The 17432-nt window shown below is 42.6% G+C and overlaps 2 protein-coding genes across 3 annotated transcripts in view; one reads left to right on the top strand and one right to left on the bottom strand.

The window, feature by feature from the left end:
- Positions 1 to 209: 209 nt before the first annotated feature.
- On the bottom strand, positions 210 to 4375 carry LOC306917227 (leucine-rich repeat-containing protein 3-like; the record flags this gene model as incomplete). The annotated part of the gene is made up of 3 exons (XM_079495360.1): positions 210 to 437; positions 2297 to 2530; positions 4103 to 4375. 3 exons carry the CDS (start codon positions 4373 to 4375, stop codon positions 210 to 212), a joined length of 735 nt encoding a protein of 244 aa, XP_079351486.1.
- Positions 4376 to 12951: 8576 nt separating this feature from the next.
- The window catches only part of LOC306917352 (fibronectin type III domain-containing protein 4-like), a 145208-nt gene continuing 140727 nt past the window's right edge, over positions 12952 to 17432 (top strand). Inside the window, exon 1 of one of the 2 annotated variants that reach the window (XM_079495552.1) lies at positions 12952 to 13112. The gene's annotated coding sequence lies outside the window, so the exon portion shown is untranslated. The remainder of the gene's footprint in view (positions 13113 to 17432) is intronic. The other variant, XM_079495547.1, reaches the window with a different exon arrangement.

The raw sequence follows: 17432 nt of genomic DNA, 5'->3' as shown, positions 1-17432 counted from the left end.
CCCCTACTCTAGACCACACTGCTGCCGGCGGTGTCATAGTCCTTTGGGAACCCCTACTCTAGACCACACTGCTGCTGGTGGTGTCATAGTCCTTTGGGAACCCCTACTCTAGACCACACTGCTGCTGGCGGTGTCATAGTCCTTTGGGAACCCCTACTCTAGACCACACTGCTGCTGGTGGTGTCATAGTCCTTTGGGAACCCCCTACGCTAGACCACACTGCTGCTGGCGGTGTCATAGTCCTTCCCCCCGATGTGGGTGGCGTCGGGCAGCGTCTTGAGGTACTCCATGTGGCGGCGCGCGTCCTCCTGGTTCTGCCGGACGTAGTAGATGACGTAGGCGATCACCATGGAGAACCAGCAGAACATGGCCACCAGCATGGCCACGTCGGTCGTCCTCTGGTGGAAGTTGCACAGGTTGATCCCTGCGTCCAGGATCTGCACGGACGAACGGACAGACACTTTAGTTTAGGTTTGGTTTATAGTTTAGGTCAGTTTTGTCGTTTTTGAGTGGTGCCAGCCGCTCCTATGGGTGACTTTGTGGTGTATGTCTATATGTCGCTATGTCTGAGCATGGGGTCATGCAGCAGATGCTAATCAGCCCAATCAACGTTGAATGGTGCTGATTCAGGTCGCACGCACGCACGCACGCACGCACGCACGCACGCACGCACGCACGCACGCACGCACGCACGCACGCACGCAGAGGCCAGTGTACAGTACAGTACGAGTAGTACAGTGCAGTACGAGTAGTACGAGTACTACAGTACGTATAGTTGCACCGTTCAGTTCACACAGGTGTGATTTTTTTCATTCTCTCAAAAATACCTTTCCAGGTCGAAATGTTGGTTTAAATAAATCCTGCGTCGTGACTACGAGTGTGCAGCCTTTCCTTTACTTTAAGACTTATTTACCACGGTCAGCAGCACCTCATCAATACTGGTGACATGTGCACCCTTGTCCTGTTTGTTTTGTTGATACATTTTGTAGTAACAAAGTTTAGATTATTAATACAAACAAAAAAGCCAAACAAATTAGTATCTCAACCTGAAAAAGCCTTTTCTGTTTAAAGGGTAAGACCACTTTTGTAGAGGTTTGGGTGTGTAGTTACCTTGCCATGATGTAACTCCAAATGTGGACAAGAAATCAAAAATAATTTCTCCAGTGATTAGAAATTGATAATTCAAAATATGCTCCTCATTGACTTACATTGTATGCTGAAACAGCTCTCAAAGTCACTCTTTTAGTACGTAAACAAACACAAACAAAGTTGTTTCAGACAATATAGAGCAACACCAAAACTCATGTGGTTTTATTTCTTCATAAAAATGGTAACTTCCTGTTGATTTTACTATATGAAGATCTGGATCCGGATCCATGGATCCAGTCCGGGTTTTCTTCTGAATAAAAATGGACACAATCAACAGGAAGTTAACATTTTTATGAAAAAATAAAACCACATGAGTTTTGGTGTTGCTCCATATTGTCTGAAACAACTTTGTTTGTGTTTGTTTACGTACTAAAAGAGTGACTTTGAGAGCTGTTTCAGCGTACAATGTAAGTCAATGAGGAGCATATTTTGAATTATCAATTTCTAATCACTGGAGAAATTATTTTTGATTTCTTGTCCACATTTGGAGTTACATCATGGCAAGGTAACTACACAACCCAAACCTCTACAAAAGTGGTCTTGCCATGATTTTTTTCCACCCTAAAACATGATCATCAGCTCTTATTGTTATATAAGGAGGAAGCATTTTTTCAAAAAAGTGTACAGTATTTATGTGTGCACGCCCACCAGTTCATTAAGTATGCCTGGTTTGCCTGGTGGGTGGTGATGGGTGGTGATCCACACTAACTGAAGCCACACCCACAGCTGTTGTTGTATGATAAAGAGGGAGGGATTAGGGGAGGGGCTGATGTCAGTGTGATGTCACTATATTACAGTTTTTTCATTGGCACGTTTGACTGTCAAGGTTTCAGCCTCCAGGAAGAAACCCTAAATACAAAGGGAAGACATCATTGCACATAACAACCACACCAAGGGGTTGACCAACACATGAAAATTTGGGAAAAGTAAAAAAAATCACGGCACTCCAAGCTGGAGACTCCTGTTACTGAACAGGAGTCTACAGGGCGGCAGGGAGGGGCTTTTCAGAGTAAAATGTGCCATATCTGCTGGCACTCTAGCGCCTTTATTTTGAAGAATTCCCCGGTAAAAAAAACACTTATTTTAACCAAAGAAAACCACCTACCCTACCTTTTTAGTTGACTATAATAACCATGGTCCACTGTACCTGGATGACGGGCTGTCCGGCGTACTCCTCCTGCACCGAGGTGGAGCAGCTGACCTGGTTGACCGTCTCGGGGTCCAGCCGGAGCTCCCGCAGCATCTCCTGCAGACTGCATTCACAGTGCCAGGGGTTGTTGGACAGGCGGATGCGGGCGTGCAGCGTCGAGAAGGTCTCCTTGGGCACGCGGCGCAGGCGGTTGTTGGACAGATCCAGTGTGGTCAGCTTCTCCGACGTGCCCTGCAGAGTAGAGTATAGAGTTAGAGCAGCGGATTCGACCGTTATCTCTGCATCGAAATCATCCGTTATCAGCACGTTTGAATGGTGCCAAAATGTCCATACTGGCATCCTCACGTCAGGACATCAGTGATAATGACAATGCTACAATCGCAGATAATGACATACTGAACAGTGAGGATGCCAGTATGGACATTTTGGCACCATTCAAACGTGCTGATAACGGATGATTTCGCCGATTCAATACATGATACCATTCGAATGGGGTGGTTAGAGAGGCCCTGGAGCCGTTAGTATTACACAACGTTGCTGTCGGGAGGAAACCTCATAACTCTTTTTGAGGTTTTTGATTTGTTTGGCATAAATCAGTGCTATTGAACACCCTTTACGTCTGTGTGTTGTTTCGAAAATATTGTACCAATGGAAAGTAGTAAAACGTGCTTTGGACAAAACCTCTTAACTCCATTGGACCCTCAAAATGTCTGCTAAAGCAACTAACTCCACCACCTCTCCCCCTCTCATGGAAGTAATTGACAATATATAAAGTTACAACACCAACTATGATGAGGCTGTATTGCTTTGTTTTAAAAATATATATAATACATATAAATATAAAATATTTCTTTATTTCCTGTAAAAATTTATATTTTTCATTTCCTGAAAAATGAAAAAAAAAATGTTTTTGGAGTTATGAGGTTTCCTCCCGACAGCAGAGATATAGTAATAATAATCAGCCTGATCTGGTTCTCCATGTCAGTGGTTTTCAACGCCTTTTCACATCAAGGTCCATTATTTATTGGGTATTTGAGCCACAGACCACCATTTGATGAGATTTAGCCTCTCAGATCCAAAACTAACGAATATTTTGTTGTTGTTGGACAAGATTTTGTCCACAATTCCATTCTGTATTGATGTTGGTACCATTACCACTGGTTGAAAACCACTGCACCATGTTGACCATAACAATATCCACAATAATCGTATCGTGGAGATTTAAATTTATTGAGAAATTGTCCTCCCGACCCGAAGTACACTTAGGAATTAGCTTTTGGTGAGCTGTAAATTAAGTACCACTTGAACCCTCTATATGCATTTGGTACGTTCACTCTACACAAATCGATTTGGAAAAACACAACAGATCTACAAGCTCACAACAATTTTTTGGCGAGACGTTCCCCCCCAGAATAGGGATGCTGGGGCTTCAAGTTAACAAAACGTGTAATTTAAAGTTTTACGCATATTGTTATTATCGCGACAATATCGTTATAATCAAAATTAAGTAATTTTTTATTTATTTACAATTTGTTCGATCGATTTTTATGTTGTATTTAATTGTTATAATCATTACTATATTTTCTCTATTTTCTCTTTTCCTAACCCCAGCACTGGGGTTAGGGGGTAGGATTTAAAAAAAAATGGGCAAGCCACTGATTGCAGTTGGCAAAGAATTTGAATTATGTTTTGTGTGCATTATCTTTGTATGCCTGTACCTGTGCCTTTCATCCAAAAATGAAATAAAAATTTATTTTTTTAATGTAAACAATTAAGTCATTTTCATATGGTCCCGTCCCCTACCTGGAAGGCCGTGGCCTCCACGCTCTCGATGGCGTTGTAGGAGAGGTCGAGCTCACGGAGGCGGGGCAGGTCCCGGAAGGCGTGGCCGGGGATGTGGCGGATGCGGTTGGAGGAGAGCAGCAGCACGGCCGTGTCGCGCGGCAGGCCGGCCGGGATGTGCTCCAGGTCGCGGGACGTGCACTGCACCACGGGCGCGCCCCCGCCGCCCCCCGAACAGTGGCAGCTCTTGGGGCACGTCGCCGACGCATAGGCGTCGAGGGTCCACGTCGTCATCGTCGCCACCGACAGGAGGAGGAGGAGACACAGTGCTGCTCCTTCCGCGGAGAAGGTGGTTAGGGAACCGGGTGCAGTGAGTGGCCCTGAGAGTCCCCGGGAAGCTCCCATTAGTGTTGGCCGTTTAATAGCGAATGTTTCATTTTTAGTGGGGTGTGTGTGTGTGTGTGTGGGGTAGCTCAGTTGGTAGAGCTCTCGCCTTTCGACCACAAGTTCATGGGTTCGATCCCGGGCACCGCCAACTCAGCGTATGAGTAGCACGGCTTGGGTGCAGCAAGTCGTGCGGGAAGTACTGGGGAGCTGATGATCGGTGTGGCGCTCCACCTCAGCAATCCATCTCCCAGGGGTCTAGCGACATTGTAACGGGGACAGACTCACGCATGTTACTGCCGATACCGACAATAAGCTACTCCAGTCTCCCGACCTATACTTCTTGTCTGGTTACGTCCAGGCAATCTGGGAACCCATAGGGGGGAGGGTTGATGGGGGAGGTCCCCAGCAAAGTGAGGCGTTTGATGAGAGATTGTGTGAGATAATGTATGAGAATCACTATTCAGATCTTAGGTTTCACTCTCTGCTCAGTGCTCGCCTACGACACAGTTTAGGGTTGTCCCGATCCGAACACGTGATCGGAAAGTGGGGCCGGTCATGTCATTTTCAAATAATCGGAATCGGATCGAGAGAAAAAAAACGTGATCGGGACATCTCTGGTATTAATATTATATCCATATCATGATATTAGACTGGATATTGTATGTGATTTTGGATATTGTACCATTGTGATATGGCATAAGTGTTCTATAAAAAAATATACCGGTATATCAGATTGTGAAAAATCGGTATCGTCAGATACTCAAAAATCAAATGATCGGAATTGTATCGGGAGCAAAAGTACGTGATCGGGACATCCCTAGTACAGATAGTTATAGAATTACATGCTACATACTTGTGATGGTCCCTGGGACAAGAAACATTTCCTCGACATGAAAATGTTGTTTGAGAACCACTCCTCATCTACGTCCTCCCCGAGACTGACAGTCGCATTCGGCAGTGACTGGCACCACAGTACACATGGGGGGGGGGGGGGGGGGGAGATTGAGGGTGACTAAACCGGGGGGAGGAAATGTTTTCCCAGGCCATCAAAGTACATGCTTGCAAATAAGCTTCAGTCGTTTTACACTGACAGGCGCGGACAGCTGAGCACACCCGCAGGCTCGCAGCCCATTGTAGAAGTAATCCAGCAAGAGTGAGAGGGGAGGGCTATTTTTGGACAACATATCCAGAGGAGAGGGCATAGCATGGTATTCCCAATTATGTCAGCATCCCCTGGGTGGGAGAGAGAAGGAAAGATAGATTGAGAGAGAGAGAGAGGGAGAGAGATAAGAAATCATGCTAGACTACAATAAAAAGTTGGCATCACATTGTCTTGTTTACCTTCAGCCTGTGGTGCACTGCTTTTATATGCGCACATTGATGAAGAAGTGACATTATTGTGATTAAGGTAACACAAGAGCCTAACACGAGGACAATGTCAGCACCGTTGCTTATTATTTTCGTCATGATGAATTATAGACATGCGCCGATACCAGTTATGACACCATCATCAAACCCGGAAGTTATGCAGGAATGCCTACTGACTGGCAAAAAACTACTTTCTGGCGTTGACAACCCATGCATCCAAACAGAAAAGTCCTATCTGATTGCATTAAACAACGTTAAACAATGTTAAACTCACTTTGCCTGTTGCTTTGCCACTCGATTTGCCACTTGATGTGCCATTCACTTTAAGCATGCGCATTACCCTCTATACCATTCTGATACCCATGACTTCGGTCAATACTGAGTGCAGATCCCATACCAGTGTGTAATTTAAGTATCGGCAGCTTTTCCTTTCTGTATCTGAATAAGAGCGAAAATAGCTCATTTAAAAGATGCTCACATGTTGTGACGAGGTCACAATTATAACATGCCCATAACATGCCCAAAATAAGAATGCCCAGCCAGGGTTCATGTGGTTAACCCATTTTGGGCGGGAACCCCTTTTGGTGTTTTAAACATTATGTTATAATTTAGCTATTGAAAAATAGCAGATCTACAAGCTCATAGCGCGCCACCGAGTGGCGCGCTACGAGCTTGTAGGTCTGCTATTTTTGAAAAATCGTGAAAATATTTATTTCAGAAAACTAATAGATGAAACATGCAGTGACGCATAGGGCTCCATCTTGCGCCACCCCTTATCCCTACACTTATTTGCCATTTTTTACTATTTTAAAACATTCAAAAATAGTTCAACTAGCTATCTACATCGACACGTTGTTAGCTTGTAGATCGGCTATTTGTAATATTTAAAAATGTTTTAAAATAGTAAAAAAATGGCAAATAAGTTTAGGGATAAGGGGTAAGGGGTGGCGCAAGATATAGGGCATTAGATCAGTGGTTCTCAACCAGTTGGTTTGGTTCAATTCTTTTTTGACATAGAGCAGTATACTGTACGAGAAGTCTACAAACATTTGAGAATGTAGAAGTATTGTTATTTTGATCAACATTTGCGTGTTATCTCTCCTATGGTACCAACATCAATACAGCATGGATGGATCTTATCCAACGACAACAACATATTCTACGTTTTGAGTCTGAGCGGCTAAATCTCATCAGATGGTCCGTGGCTCAAATGAAGAATAAATAATGGACCTTGATGTGAAAAGGGTTGAAAACCTTTTCCTAAGTTAATTAGTCGGAAACAGGTGCAACTTGTCGACCCAATCAAGGCAGTTCCTGTCTCTTTCTATTCCCCTTGAAGCTCCACACAGCCTGCCACAGACAGACCTTTCTGACATCATTAGTTATTCGCTCACAAGAAGACATTAAAGGGTAAGACCACTTTTTTAGAGGTTTGGGTTGTTTTCTTACCTTATTATGGTCAAACTAGTCCAGTCCAGGAGTTATTTCGCTCCATAGTGCAGTTTTACAGAAAATAGCGTTATAAAAATACCAGCCCATTGACTTACATTGTACACTGAAACAGCTCTCAAAATCACTCTTTTAGTTCGTAAACAAACACAAACAAAGTTGTTTCAGACAATATAGAGCAACACCAAACCTCATGTGGTTTTTTTTTTTCATAAAAATGTTAACTTCCTGTTGATTTGTCCATTTTTATTCAGAAGAAAACCCGGACTGGATCCATGGATCCGGATCCAGATCTTCATATAGTAAAATCAACAGGAAGTTAACATTTTTATGAAAAAAAAAAACCACATGAGGTTTGGTGTTGCTCTATATTGTCTGAAACAACTTTGTTTGTGTTTGTTTACGAACTAAAAGAGTGATTTTGAGAGCTGTTTCAGTGTACAATGTAAGTCAATGGGCTGGTATTTTTATAACGCTATTTTCTGTAAAACTGCACTATGGAGCGAAATAACTCCTGGACTGGACTAGTTTGACCATAATAAGGTAAGAAAACAACCCAAACCTCTAAAAAAGTGGTCTTACCCTTTAATCATTTATCTATATCCTTCTGCCATGTGGGCACCTTGCTGGAAGGCTACTTTAGATGCTGGAGAACAAGGGGGCTTGAAGCAATAGGTTTATATATCTGTAATGTAAGTACTGTAAGTACATTTTATTTGTAGAGCACCTTTACTCAAGTACTGTACTTTTTTTTTTTTTTACACTGTTTTTTTACTTTACTTTTTAGACTTTTATTACTAAACATACATTAACCACTTAAGCTCTCTATTTTGGCTAATGGCAGATGTGGGGAATAAGGCTGGGGTTGCCATCCAATCTCTTGGCTCATGGCAATGCCTGGACATTGGCTGGACAGGTGTGATCAATTGGCTAATTTGGGTCCTGTCCAGAGCCCATGGGCAGAGAGACAGACAAAACCAGCACTCCCTGTGGTGGTGTGGAATGCATGTGGCGATGGGGCGAACGGTTTTCGAGTTACGTGGATAACAGCGGTACACATGTACAGTACATACATAATACACACAGAGACGTGGTGCATTCATTGTAAGATAGCTGAACACACTTTTATGTTTACTTTCCCAAACTCGCTGTAGGGGACTCGGGGTCTCTATTACTCCACTGAACATCCCATTCACTTCCATTCTAGGGGAGCGTCTATTTGCAGCTAGAGCTTCTAGACAAATAGAAAGAGACATCTAATTAAGGTTTCACTGTATAAGTAACAGCTGAGGGGAAACTAGACGACAACAATGGCACAATACGTCTCAGCCTGAAAGCTAAATTACAGTTAGACTATTAATCACTGCGCGAGTAAATTCGTACACATTGTTTATGTTATGCATAACTTCATGAAATGGCAAATGATGCTGATTTACTGAGCTGTTCTACTTGGCTCTGTACAGCCTTGAGAGACCACACATTTGTAATTTGGGCTAAAAGGACAGCACTTGTTTCAATTGATTGATTGAATGTAACAGTCAGAAAAAAAGCACAGGACAGTTCAATACAAGGTCTGCTAAGAGGATTTAAAACGTAATAAAGCATATTGGCTTGTTTCCATTGGGGTCCTTCATTCATACTCAATTCATTGAAAATATGGCCCTATGTCCTATACCTACACATAGGAGAAAAATAGAAATGGCTGCAATTCATGACCCCTCATTTCAATGGCATTCAATATCTATCTCTACTTGTAGTTTTCTCACAGGTGCTTTGTTTGTTCTTTCAGGACAGTTTTGAAAGAAACCAGTGATTCACATCCTTTAAAACCCATTTTGGGCGGGAACCCCTTTTGGTGTTTTGTGTTATACTTTAGCTATTGAAAAATAGCACATCTACAAGATCATAGCGCGGCACCGAGTTCTGCGCTACGAGCTTGTAGATCTGCGTAGATATTTTTGAATATACTGTATATTCTTTCAGAGCGAACGTTTTAAACTCAAATATTTGCTTCTGGGGGGTCCCTGGAACAACATATTTTGAGATGGTGTTCGGCGGCCAATTACATATAATTCTTGGAGTCTTTGACATGAAATAGTTTGAGCATCGCTGACATAGAAACATGGGTTTTTCAGAAACTGTCAGGATTTAGAAGACATTTGTAGAATCGTCCTCTAAATGGGTTAATGATGTCAGGGAATTCCACGTTATGGTGGCAGAGTAGTGGCATTACCATTTTCCCATGGTCGTGCTAAATGCTGGGTGGTACTAACTAGATCGTAGTTGCTCCTCTGGTGTTGTGACTGTGGGTGTCACTCACTTTCTGAAGTAGTTAGACAGGTATGGATAGGGATATCAATTGTTTTTTTCCCCCTTTATTTATTACTCAAGCTAGTTCTATATGCTTTCTATGCAAGATAAGTAATAATAGATTTTATTTGTAATGCACTTTATATTTGACACAAATCTCAAAGTGCTACACGACATAATATAACAAGTCAAGACAAAAAAAGAAATACATAGACAGAGAAGAGCTTCAGACAGATTTGTCTCTTGTTTCCGTCTTTCAGACAGTATCAGACAGTTTACATTTCCCCAAAAGGAAAACCGTGTGTTTAATTCAGTCTGACCTAGAAGTGGAGATAACACATGCCCACCAGTGTTAAAAATCACACCTGTGTGAAGTGAGCGGCGCTCTTATCATCGTACATCATCATCATGCATCATTTCATACTGGCCAATCAGAATGCCTGTTGCCTGTGATTGGTTAGCTGATTTGCTCGTCTACATATGACGTAGATTTTTCCTTCATTGTCAATGGCGTTTAATGTTTAATTTAGGTCATATTTGGCGGAATTTTACCTAATTTCTCCTGTCATTGTCAATGGCAAATCTTGAGACGTGTGGGGACAAAAGCTGTATATAGGAGGGGCTAGCGCCCCTTAAAAATAAATGAGGCATGTATCCCCCCCCACTATATCCCCCAGAAAATCCAACCCTGCATGCTTTTAATATACCCCCCCATATCAAAATATGTTGTTCCAGGGAAAAGCAAGGTTTTGAGTTAAAAATGTTCACTTTAAAATAGTGGCAGAGCTGGTATACATTCAGTTCTGTCAGAACCAATACGCCCACTGACATCACCAAAGCACTGTTTAACATGCAGGGGGTGAACTTTTAAAACTGATTTATGGCCAACAAAAATACAATTTGTCTTGTTTTACTGTTTTATATGCTGCAGAAGTAGTGGGGCAGTGCATGACTAAGTACTTGCTTGTGTACAGTATTTAGGTAGCCTATACATATGGAGTTTGTTTTATTAGCAAGCACAACTTTCACTCGGCTATTAGCTACAAAGCATTAGGGGTGTGCTGAAATATCGATATGGCGATATATATCGATACGTCCTCCCGCGATAAATAATCAATATTTTTTAGAATTTTTAAATGTTGTTCATAATTAAGTGATGAACAACATGTTTAGAAAAGGAGGAAATGACAGCTAAAATAAAGCAAATCCCACTCAGATTCCACAGCAACCAGAAGTACTGAATTACTGGATGGTGATTTGTCCAAAGTCTCCAAACAGCTTTGTGGGAATACAAAATGCTGCATTTTTTCAGTTCCAAGTATTTTGTAGTTGCAGATATCGTGATATATCGTTGATGAAATTTCATACAATATATCGATATATCGCAATATATCGAATATCGTGATATTATCGTTATCGAGGGCCTAATATCGCGATATATATCGTATCGTGGGGAACCCATATCGTCCCACCCCTACAAAGCATATACATATATTGTTCTTTTGACTAGGAAGGAATAAAGTAGACCAGGAGTTGGCAACCTTTTTGGCATGAAGTGCCACATTTAAAATGTCTTGATAGTGTGCCATATCAAGTTCAACATTATTGTTTTACTTTTGAAAACTTGGAAACGATTTTCACTTGAGTATAAACTTTGTTCACCATTGAATCAATCAACGACAACGTTGATTGATTTATTGATTCACACCAATATGTAGGCATTACAGTAAGCATTAAGATCCTTATCAGACCTATAAATGTGTCCTTCATTCTTGCTTATTGAAAATAGGCTACAAGTTTTGTACCAATATTTGTAGCAATTGTAGAAATATTAGACCTTAATTGTTGAGCTGTTTAAGCATGTTCTAATCTAAACCATGTACTTTACTTTATTTATGTTATTTATTATTTATGACGGTTTTTCAAATATTTTATTTTTTAACATGTTGTATAAAATAGCCAATTTTACATCAACATGCCCAGCTGTCCCTATAAGTGGCCAGTAGCACCTATATCCTGTTAAGAGTAATTCAGATAAAGATTGTAAACAAGTGTAGTGCTTTATGGTGTCGTCTATTAACAGCTTTTGCATTGAGTTGTACTTGAAATGTACTGTAATTCTGCAAACTGTTAATACATAAATCAATCAATCAGATATAACACGTACGACATTCATAACATTATGTTAAAGTTTAGGGATGCCCCCCTTCCAGAGGCAAGGGGCATAGTTTACCCACTACCCGCCCTGTGACCTACCTGCTCATCGCTATGATCCGGTCAGTCAGAAATCCCGAGAGGTTATACGCTCTGTCCCCATCCCGAGATAGCAACGTTTTTTTTAATATCCATATAGGATTATGGCTCTTCATCATCCAGATTCCAGACACTAGAATGAGTGCATTTAAAACAGACGACCCTGCAAACTTAGATAGATAACCTATGATATAGATTCATAACGGTGCGCTTAAAGAAACACCCGGGCTGCCATGCAGCCAGCAGTAAAATGACCAGTCCAGATTGCCTCTCTCTCTCTGCGCAGCACTGAAGTTGGACAGGCGTTTCACCGAACACTGTGACCCAACGAATTATGTAAGCAGACGGTCACGCTGTTTTGAGAAGTTAAATGAGCATGGGATTTCTTCATCATGCACTGGCCTGCTGCTCCGATCGACCGTCCCCTACACAGCGAATTGGAGTCACAGAGTCACACAACTCCACAGGTTACCCTTGTCGGTGCAACACCGCATCGGCGTGTCCCGTTCCGAGTGGCGCGTCACTCACTTTGATCATGAGCACATTGTTGTGCAGCAGTAGCGTTATGAAATAATATTATGTGATTAATGTCATGATGGCACTGACTGCATGGATGGTGGCCGGGGTGCTGCAATGGCAGGAGCTAAATAGCCGTACTTGGTGTGGCACTCACATTTGGCACTCACATTTTGTACTTGAGTAAAAGTATCAATACTAGCTCCTACTGCAATAATAGTGAAATGTGTATAAATAGTAGGCTATTTCTACGTCAAGGATTGGCTTGCTTGCTCCTCCGAGGGAATGATGAAAATAAATAAAATAAAAAACCTGTCACGTTATTCATATAAATAAAATAAAAAGGCGACTGCAGATGAGGAATAAAATAAAATAGGCATATTTAAGAAATAGATATTCTGACAGTTCTGAGTTACTTTTTTTTGTTGTGTCACTAATCAGCCTCTGCCGTCGACCACCTGGCTTCTGTTCCGGGTTTACCTTTTGCGCGCGCGGAGCATAGGGGGCGCGGAGCGCAACAATCTCTCCTGTCACAGTCACACACACACTGTGCTCCAGTAGTGCCACGTTGTTTGTTTATTTCTTTGGTGTGCCCAAAAAAATAATAATAAAGAGTAGTTAGTACAGAACAGATACTACATAATTAAGTAAGTAGCGCTGAGGTTGTCGAGTTGTGTGAGTGTGAGACTGTGAGTGGACCAGGCAGGACTCAGGAGGAGGAGGAAGAGCCATGAGGACAACAACGCAGGTAATAGCATTCACTGTAGCCTATTGTGTTGTGTTGGGGCCGGCCAAGTCAATGTGCCTACTGAGGACCCCCATGTCAATTGTCAAGGACCCCCAAATTGACACTAATTACTAATTAGCCTGCGGACCCCCATTTTAAACTAATATGCCAGGGACCCCCATAAGAGAAGATTTTTACGGCTCTAGAAGTTATTCTCAACCTGTTCAATTTCAAGGACCCCCAGTTTGACATGCATTATAGGCTACGGACCCCCATTTAGTGGCATTTCTATCTCTGGGACCCCCAATTTATATTGTAAAATCTCTGAGTTACAGAACTGTAATGGTCCATTTGGTTCCAAACTATCATTTAGCTGGGGACCCCCTGGAACTGCCTCAGGGACCCCTGGGGGTCCCCGGACCCCACTTTGGGAACCACTGCTGTAGCATGTCGGTGGTTTTCAACCCTTTTCATATCAACCCATTATATGTAGCCTATTCTGCATTCTAGCCCCAGAGACCACATCATTTATGATGACATTTAGCCTTGCAGACCCAGAACTAAAGAATAATGTCCACATTTCCATACTGTATTGATGTTGGTAGACTACAATAGGGCAATTGGAGAATGTAGAATCTACATTATCTAATTGTGTAGACTTCTTGTAAATTAACTTGACCCATTCATGACGGGAACCCCTTTTGGTGTTTTAAGCATTATGTTATTCTTTAGCTATTGAAAAATAGCAGATCTACAAGCTCATAGCGCGGCACTGAGTGCCGCGCGACAAGCGTGTAGGTCTGCTATTTTTGAAAAATCGTGAAAATGTAGTGCAAATCTTTGAATATATATTCTTTCAGAGCCAACGTTTTTTTTGCTTCTGGGGGTACCTGGGACAACATATTTTCAGATGGGGGTCGGTGGCCAATTACATAATTTTTGGGGTCCTTGACATGAAATATTGAGAACCACTGACATAGAAACATGAGGTTTTTCAGAAAACTGGGATTTAGAAGACACTGTTTCACTCTCAAGGACGACTGGTGGTCCTCTGACCCCTGGTGGAGAACCACTGCTGTAGGCCTATTCCATTGTGTTATGACGACCGGGCCATGGCCTGCCCGGCACAATAGAATAGGCCTATAACGCTGATGCCATACTGTATTCTATTGTGTTCTGACAGCTGGGCCGCTGCTGTGCCAATAACTGAACTGCTGCTGCAAATGTTATGCCTAATGTGCTGTGTTCTTCTGGCCGGCCGGCCTGGCCCGCTGCTGTGCTGTGTTCTTCTGGCCGGCCGGCCTGGCCCGCTGCGGTGCTGTGTTCTGCTGGCCAACTGCGGCTGCAAATGTTAAATATTGCCAACTCCATTGTGTTCTGAGTTGACGGGCTGCCCGCACCCCCCCCCCGCCCTGCGCAGCGCCCTGCTGTGGGCAGCGCGCTCTTGTTTAATACAAGTAAGATGCCACAATTCAAATTTACTTGATTAAAAGTACAAAAGTACTTGAAGTACGAAAAGTAGAATGTACTCATTGTACATTGATAGATTGATTGAAATATGAGTGTGGACGACCCAATAAAGCATTACACTTGTTTACAAGAGGGTCCACCTTGTTCAATTCATCAAAACATTTAGAGACGTACAAATAGACACTTCTAAATAGCCAAAGAACAGAACAGGAATTCATCATAAAGGAGGTAAAAAGGGAAAAGAAACATACAGTCAATTCAGATTTTACTGGGGCCAGTTTTGAATTGCAGCCGTCCGTAGGTATTCACACAAGTTTTCAAACGTAGGCCTTCTATAAAAAAATATTTTGAAAATAGCAGATCTGCAAGCTCACAATGCGTTGCATGGCATCTCGCATTGTGAGGTTGTACTTAAGTACCGGTAAATGTTACTTTCCTCCACTGGTGATTGAATGGCCTATGAAATTATTAATTACCTCATTAACAGTGCCATTAGGAACGTTATATATAGTTCAGCTACCTTTTTCACTGTGGAAGGTTGACATTATGCATGATGCATGACATTAGGCCACGGATATATATATATATTAATATCTGGTATGCCATTATGGTAAAACGCTCAATTTAGTTACATTTAAATCGGACAGTGACATCATCGATGGTGAATCCAAGCTAATAGAAACGGCAGGCTTTCTTTTCCTGAAAAGTTGCAATGCAAAGGTTGAAGCCATCGTTCTCACGATAATAAAAATCTAAATATATTTTAAAACAAATCTTGTTTAAAAAAAAATCTGCCTAATGATGATGTCACTGGTGGACGGGTGTCCAAACTGCCCAAAGCCCTCATATGAGACACAGACTGAGTAGGAAAAAATGGTGGTGTTTTATCATGAACATTATTATTATTATTTTTTTAAAGATATTTTTTGCGGCTTACGCCTTTTATTGGTTTTTGAAGGGACAGACAGTAGGCTGACAGGAAACGGGAGAGAAATGGGGGAAGACATGCAGTAAAGGCCGTGTCGGGCTCGGGAGTCGAACCCGCGGCACACTGCGACTGGATTACCAGTCGGGTGCCCAGACGGTTACGCCACATCATGAACATTATTGAGGACCAATTATATGAAGAGATGTTGAAAAGTGGTGAAGTGGTCCTTTAAATTATTTGGGGACCCCAACTACCGGAAGGGTCCATTTGGTTCGTAAACTATCAGCCATTTTTGGAACTCTTCTAGGACCCCTGGTGGTCCCCCAAACCCTACATTGATGACCAGTGGTTCTCTCAAGGACCTCCAAATGCATATAGTATTTGGCCGTGGACCCGCATCTGAAATATATGTTGTGCCATGGACCCCCAGTAACCGCGTTCTATCATCTCAAAAACATCTCCAAAGTCCCGCCCCCTTCTAACCCAGTCAGATGCAGAGAAGCTCGTCCATGCCTTTATCTTGTCTAGACTGGACTATACTGCAACGCCCTCTCTTCATTGGGATTCCTGGCAAAAAATATTCAGAAGCTGCAATAAATCCAGAACAGCGCTGCCAGGGTCCTAATGAGAGTCTCACTGCACTGGCTCCCCGTTTCAGCCAGGATCGACTACGAGGTCCTGCTAATCACTCGCACAACTGCATAAACGGACATGCCCCTCTCTAGCTATACAGAAACTAATCAACCCTCCAAAATCACACCTGCGTGAACTGAGCGGTGCGCAACTATACATTTATTGTTATAGTTACTGTACTCTACTGTATTGTAGTGTACTGTGCGGGGGTCACCGGAACATCCAGACCCCCAGGAACGCGCCCAGGGTGCCGGCCCGGTTCCGGTCCCCGGAACATCCAGAGCCCCAGGAACGGCCCAGGGCTCGTATACTGTAGTGTACTCTGTGCCACTTTACTCTGTGCTGTACTCTACTGGCCACTTTAGATGTTGCAGCTTTCTGTGCTCGGACATACATACGGACATACGGACATGCATACGGACGGACAACGGACATAGCAATGTATTTGCACCCTCAGATCTGCAAATACATTTCTAACCGAGGTTCCAAATACCAATCTGCGCACCATGGGGGACCGGGCCTTCTGCTCGGCAGCACCGAGCCTGTGGAACAGCCTCCCTATGGATTTGAGAGTGCCGCAGACCCTTGAATAGTTTAAAACAACACTTCTGATAGATAGATACTCCCCCAGAGTTAGTGTCAAAGTGTCCTTGAGCAAGACGCTGAACCCCTAATTGCTTATATTATGCAGGTTGGTGCTTTTCATGGTTTCGTCCACCATCTGTGTATGAATGTGTGTGTGAATGGGTGAACACCTTGGATAAAGGCGCTATATAAAGGCACCATTTACCATTTAAAGCGGTGAAAGTGGTTGTGATGCTATGTTAAAGTACGACCCCACTTTGAGAACCACTACTGCTTATGAAACTATAGTAATTTTATCCTGGAGGAGTTGAGAAAAGAAAGACGAGTGAATTGGCCAAGAACTGAACAACTTGACAGTAGACTGGATTTGTCCGTTTCTAAAAGTCACAAGTGCTCACTTTGCAGTTGATAATCATCATCTGATTCATCTCAGATCTTTATAATTTCTCAACCTCATAGACGTAAAGTAAAGCCTGTTCTGTGTATACCGTATAACCTCTCTCGCTGTTCCATTATGCCCAGATTGTAATTGTCCTGCCCTGATGAAGAGCTTCAATATTGAACCTGTCACATACACAATGACAGGTGGGTGGTGGTGATCCACCTGAACTGAAGCCGCACCCACAGCTGTTGTATGATAAGGGGGGAGGGGTTGGGGTAGGCATTGATATTGTGATGTCATTAACGTGGTAGGGCATTAACATTAAATTCGATTATTCGATTTT

This window comes from Electrona antarctica (genome assembly GCF_951216825.1).
Source record: "Electrona antarctica genome assembly, chromosome: 24".
NCBI lineage: Eukaryota > Metazoa > Chordata > Actinopteri > Myctophiformes > Myctophidae > Electrona > Electrona antarctica.
The sequence above is the reverse complement of the archived record's forward strand: the minus strand, read 5'-3'. Positions and strand labels throughout refer to the sequence as shown.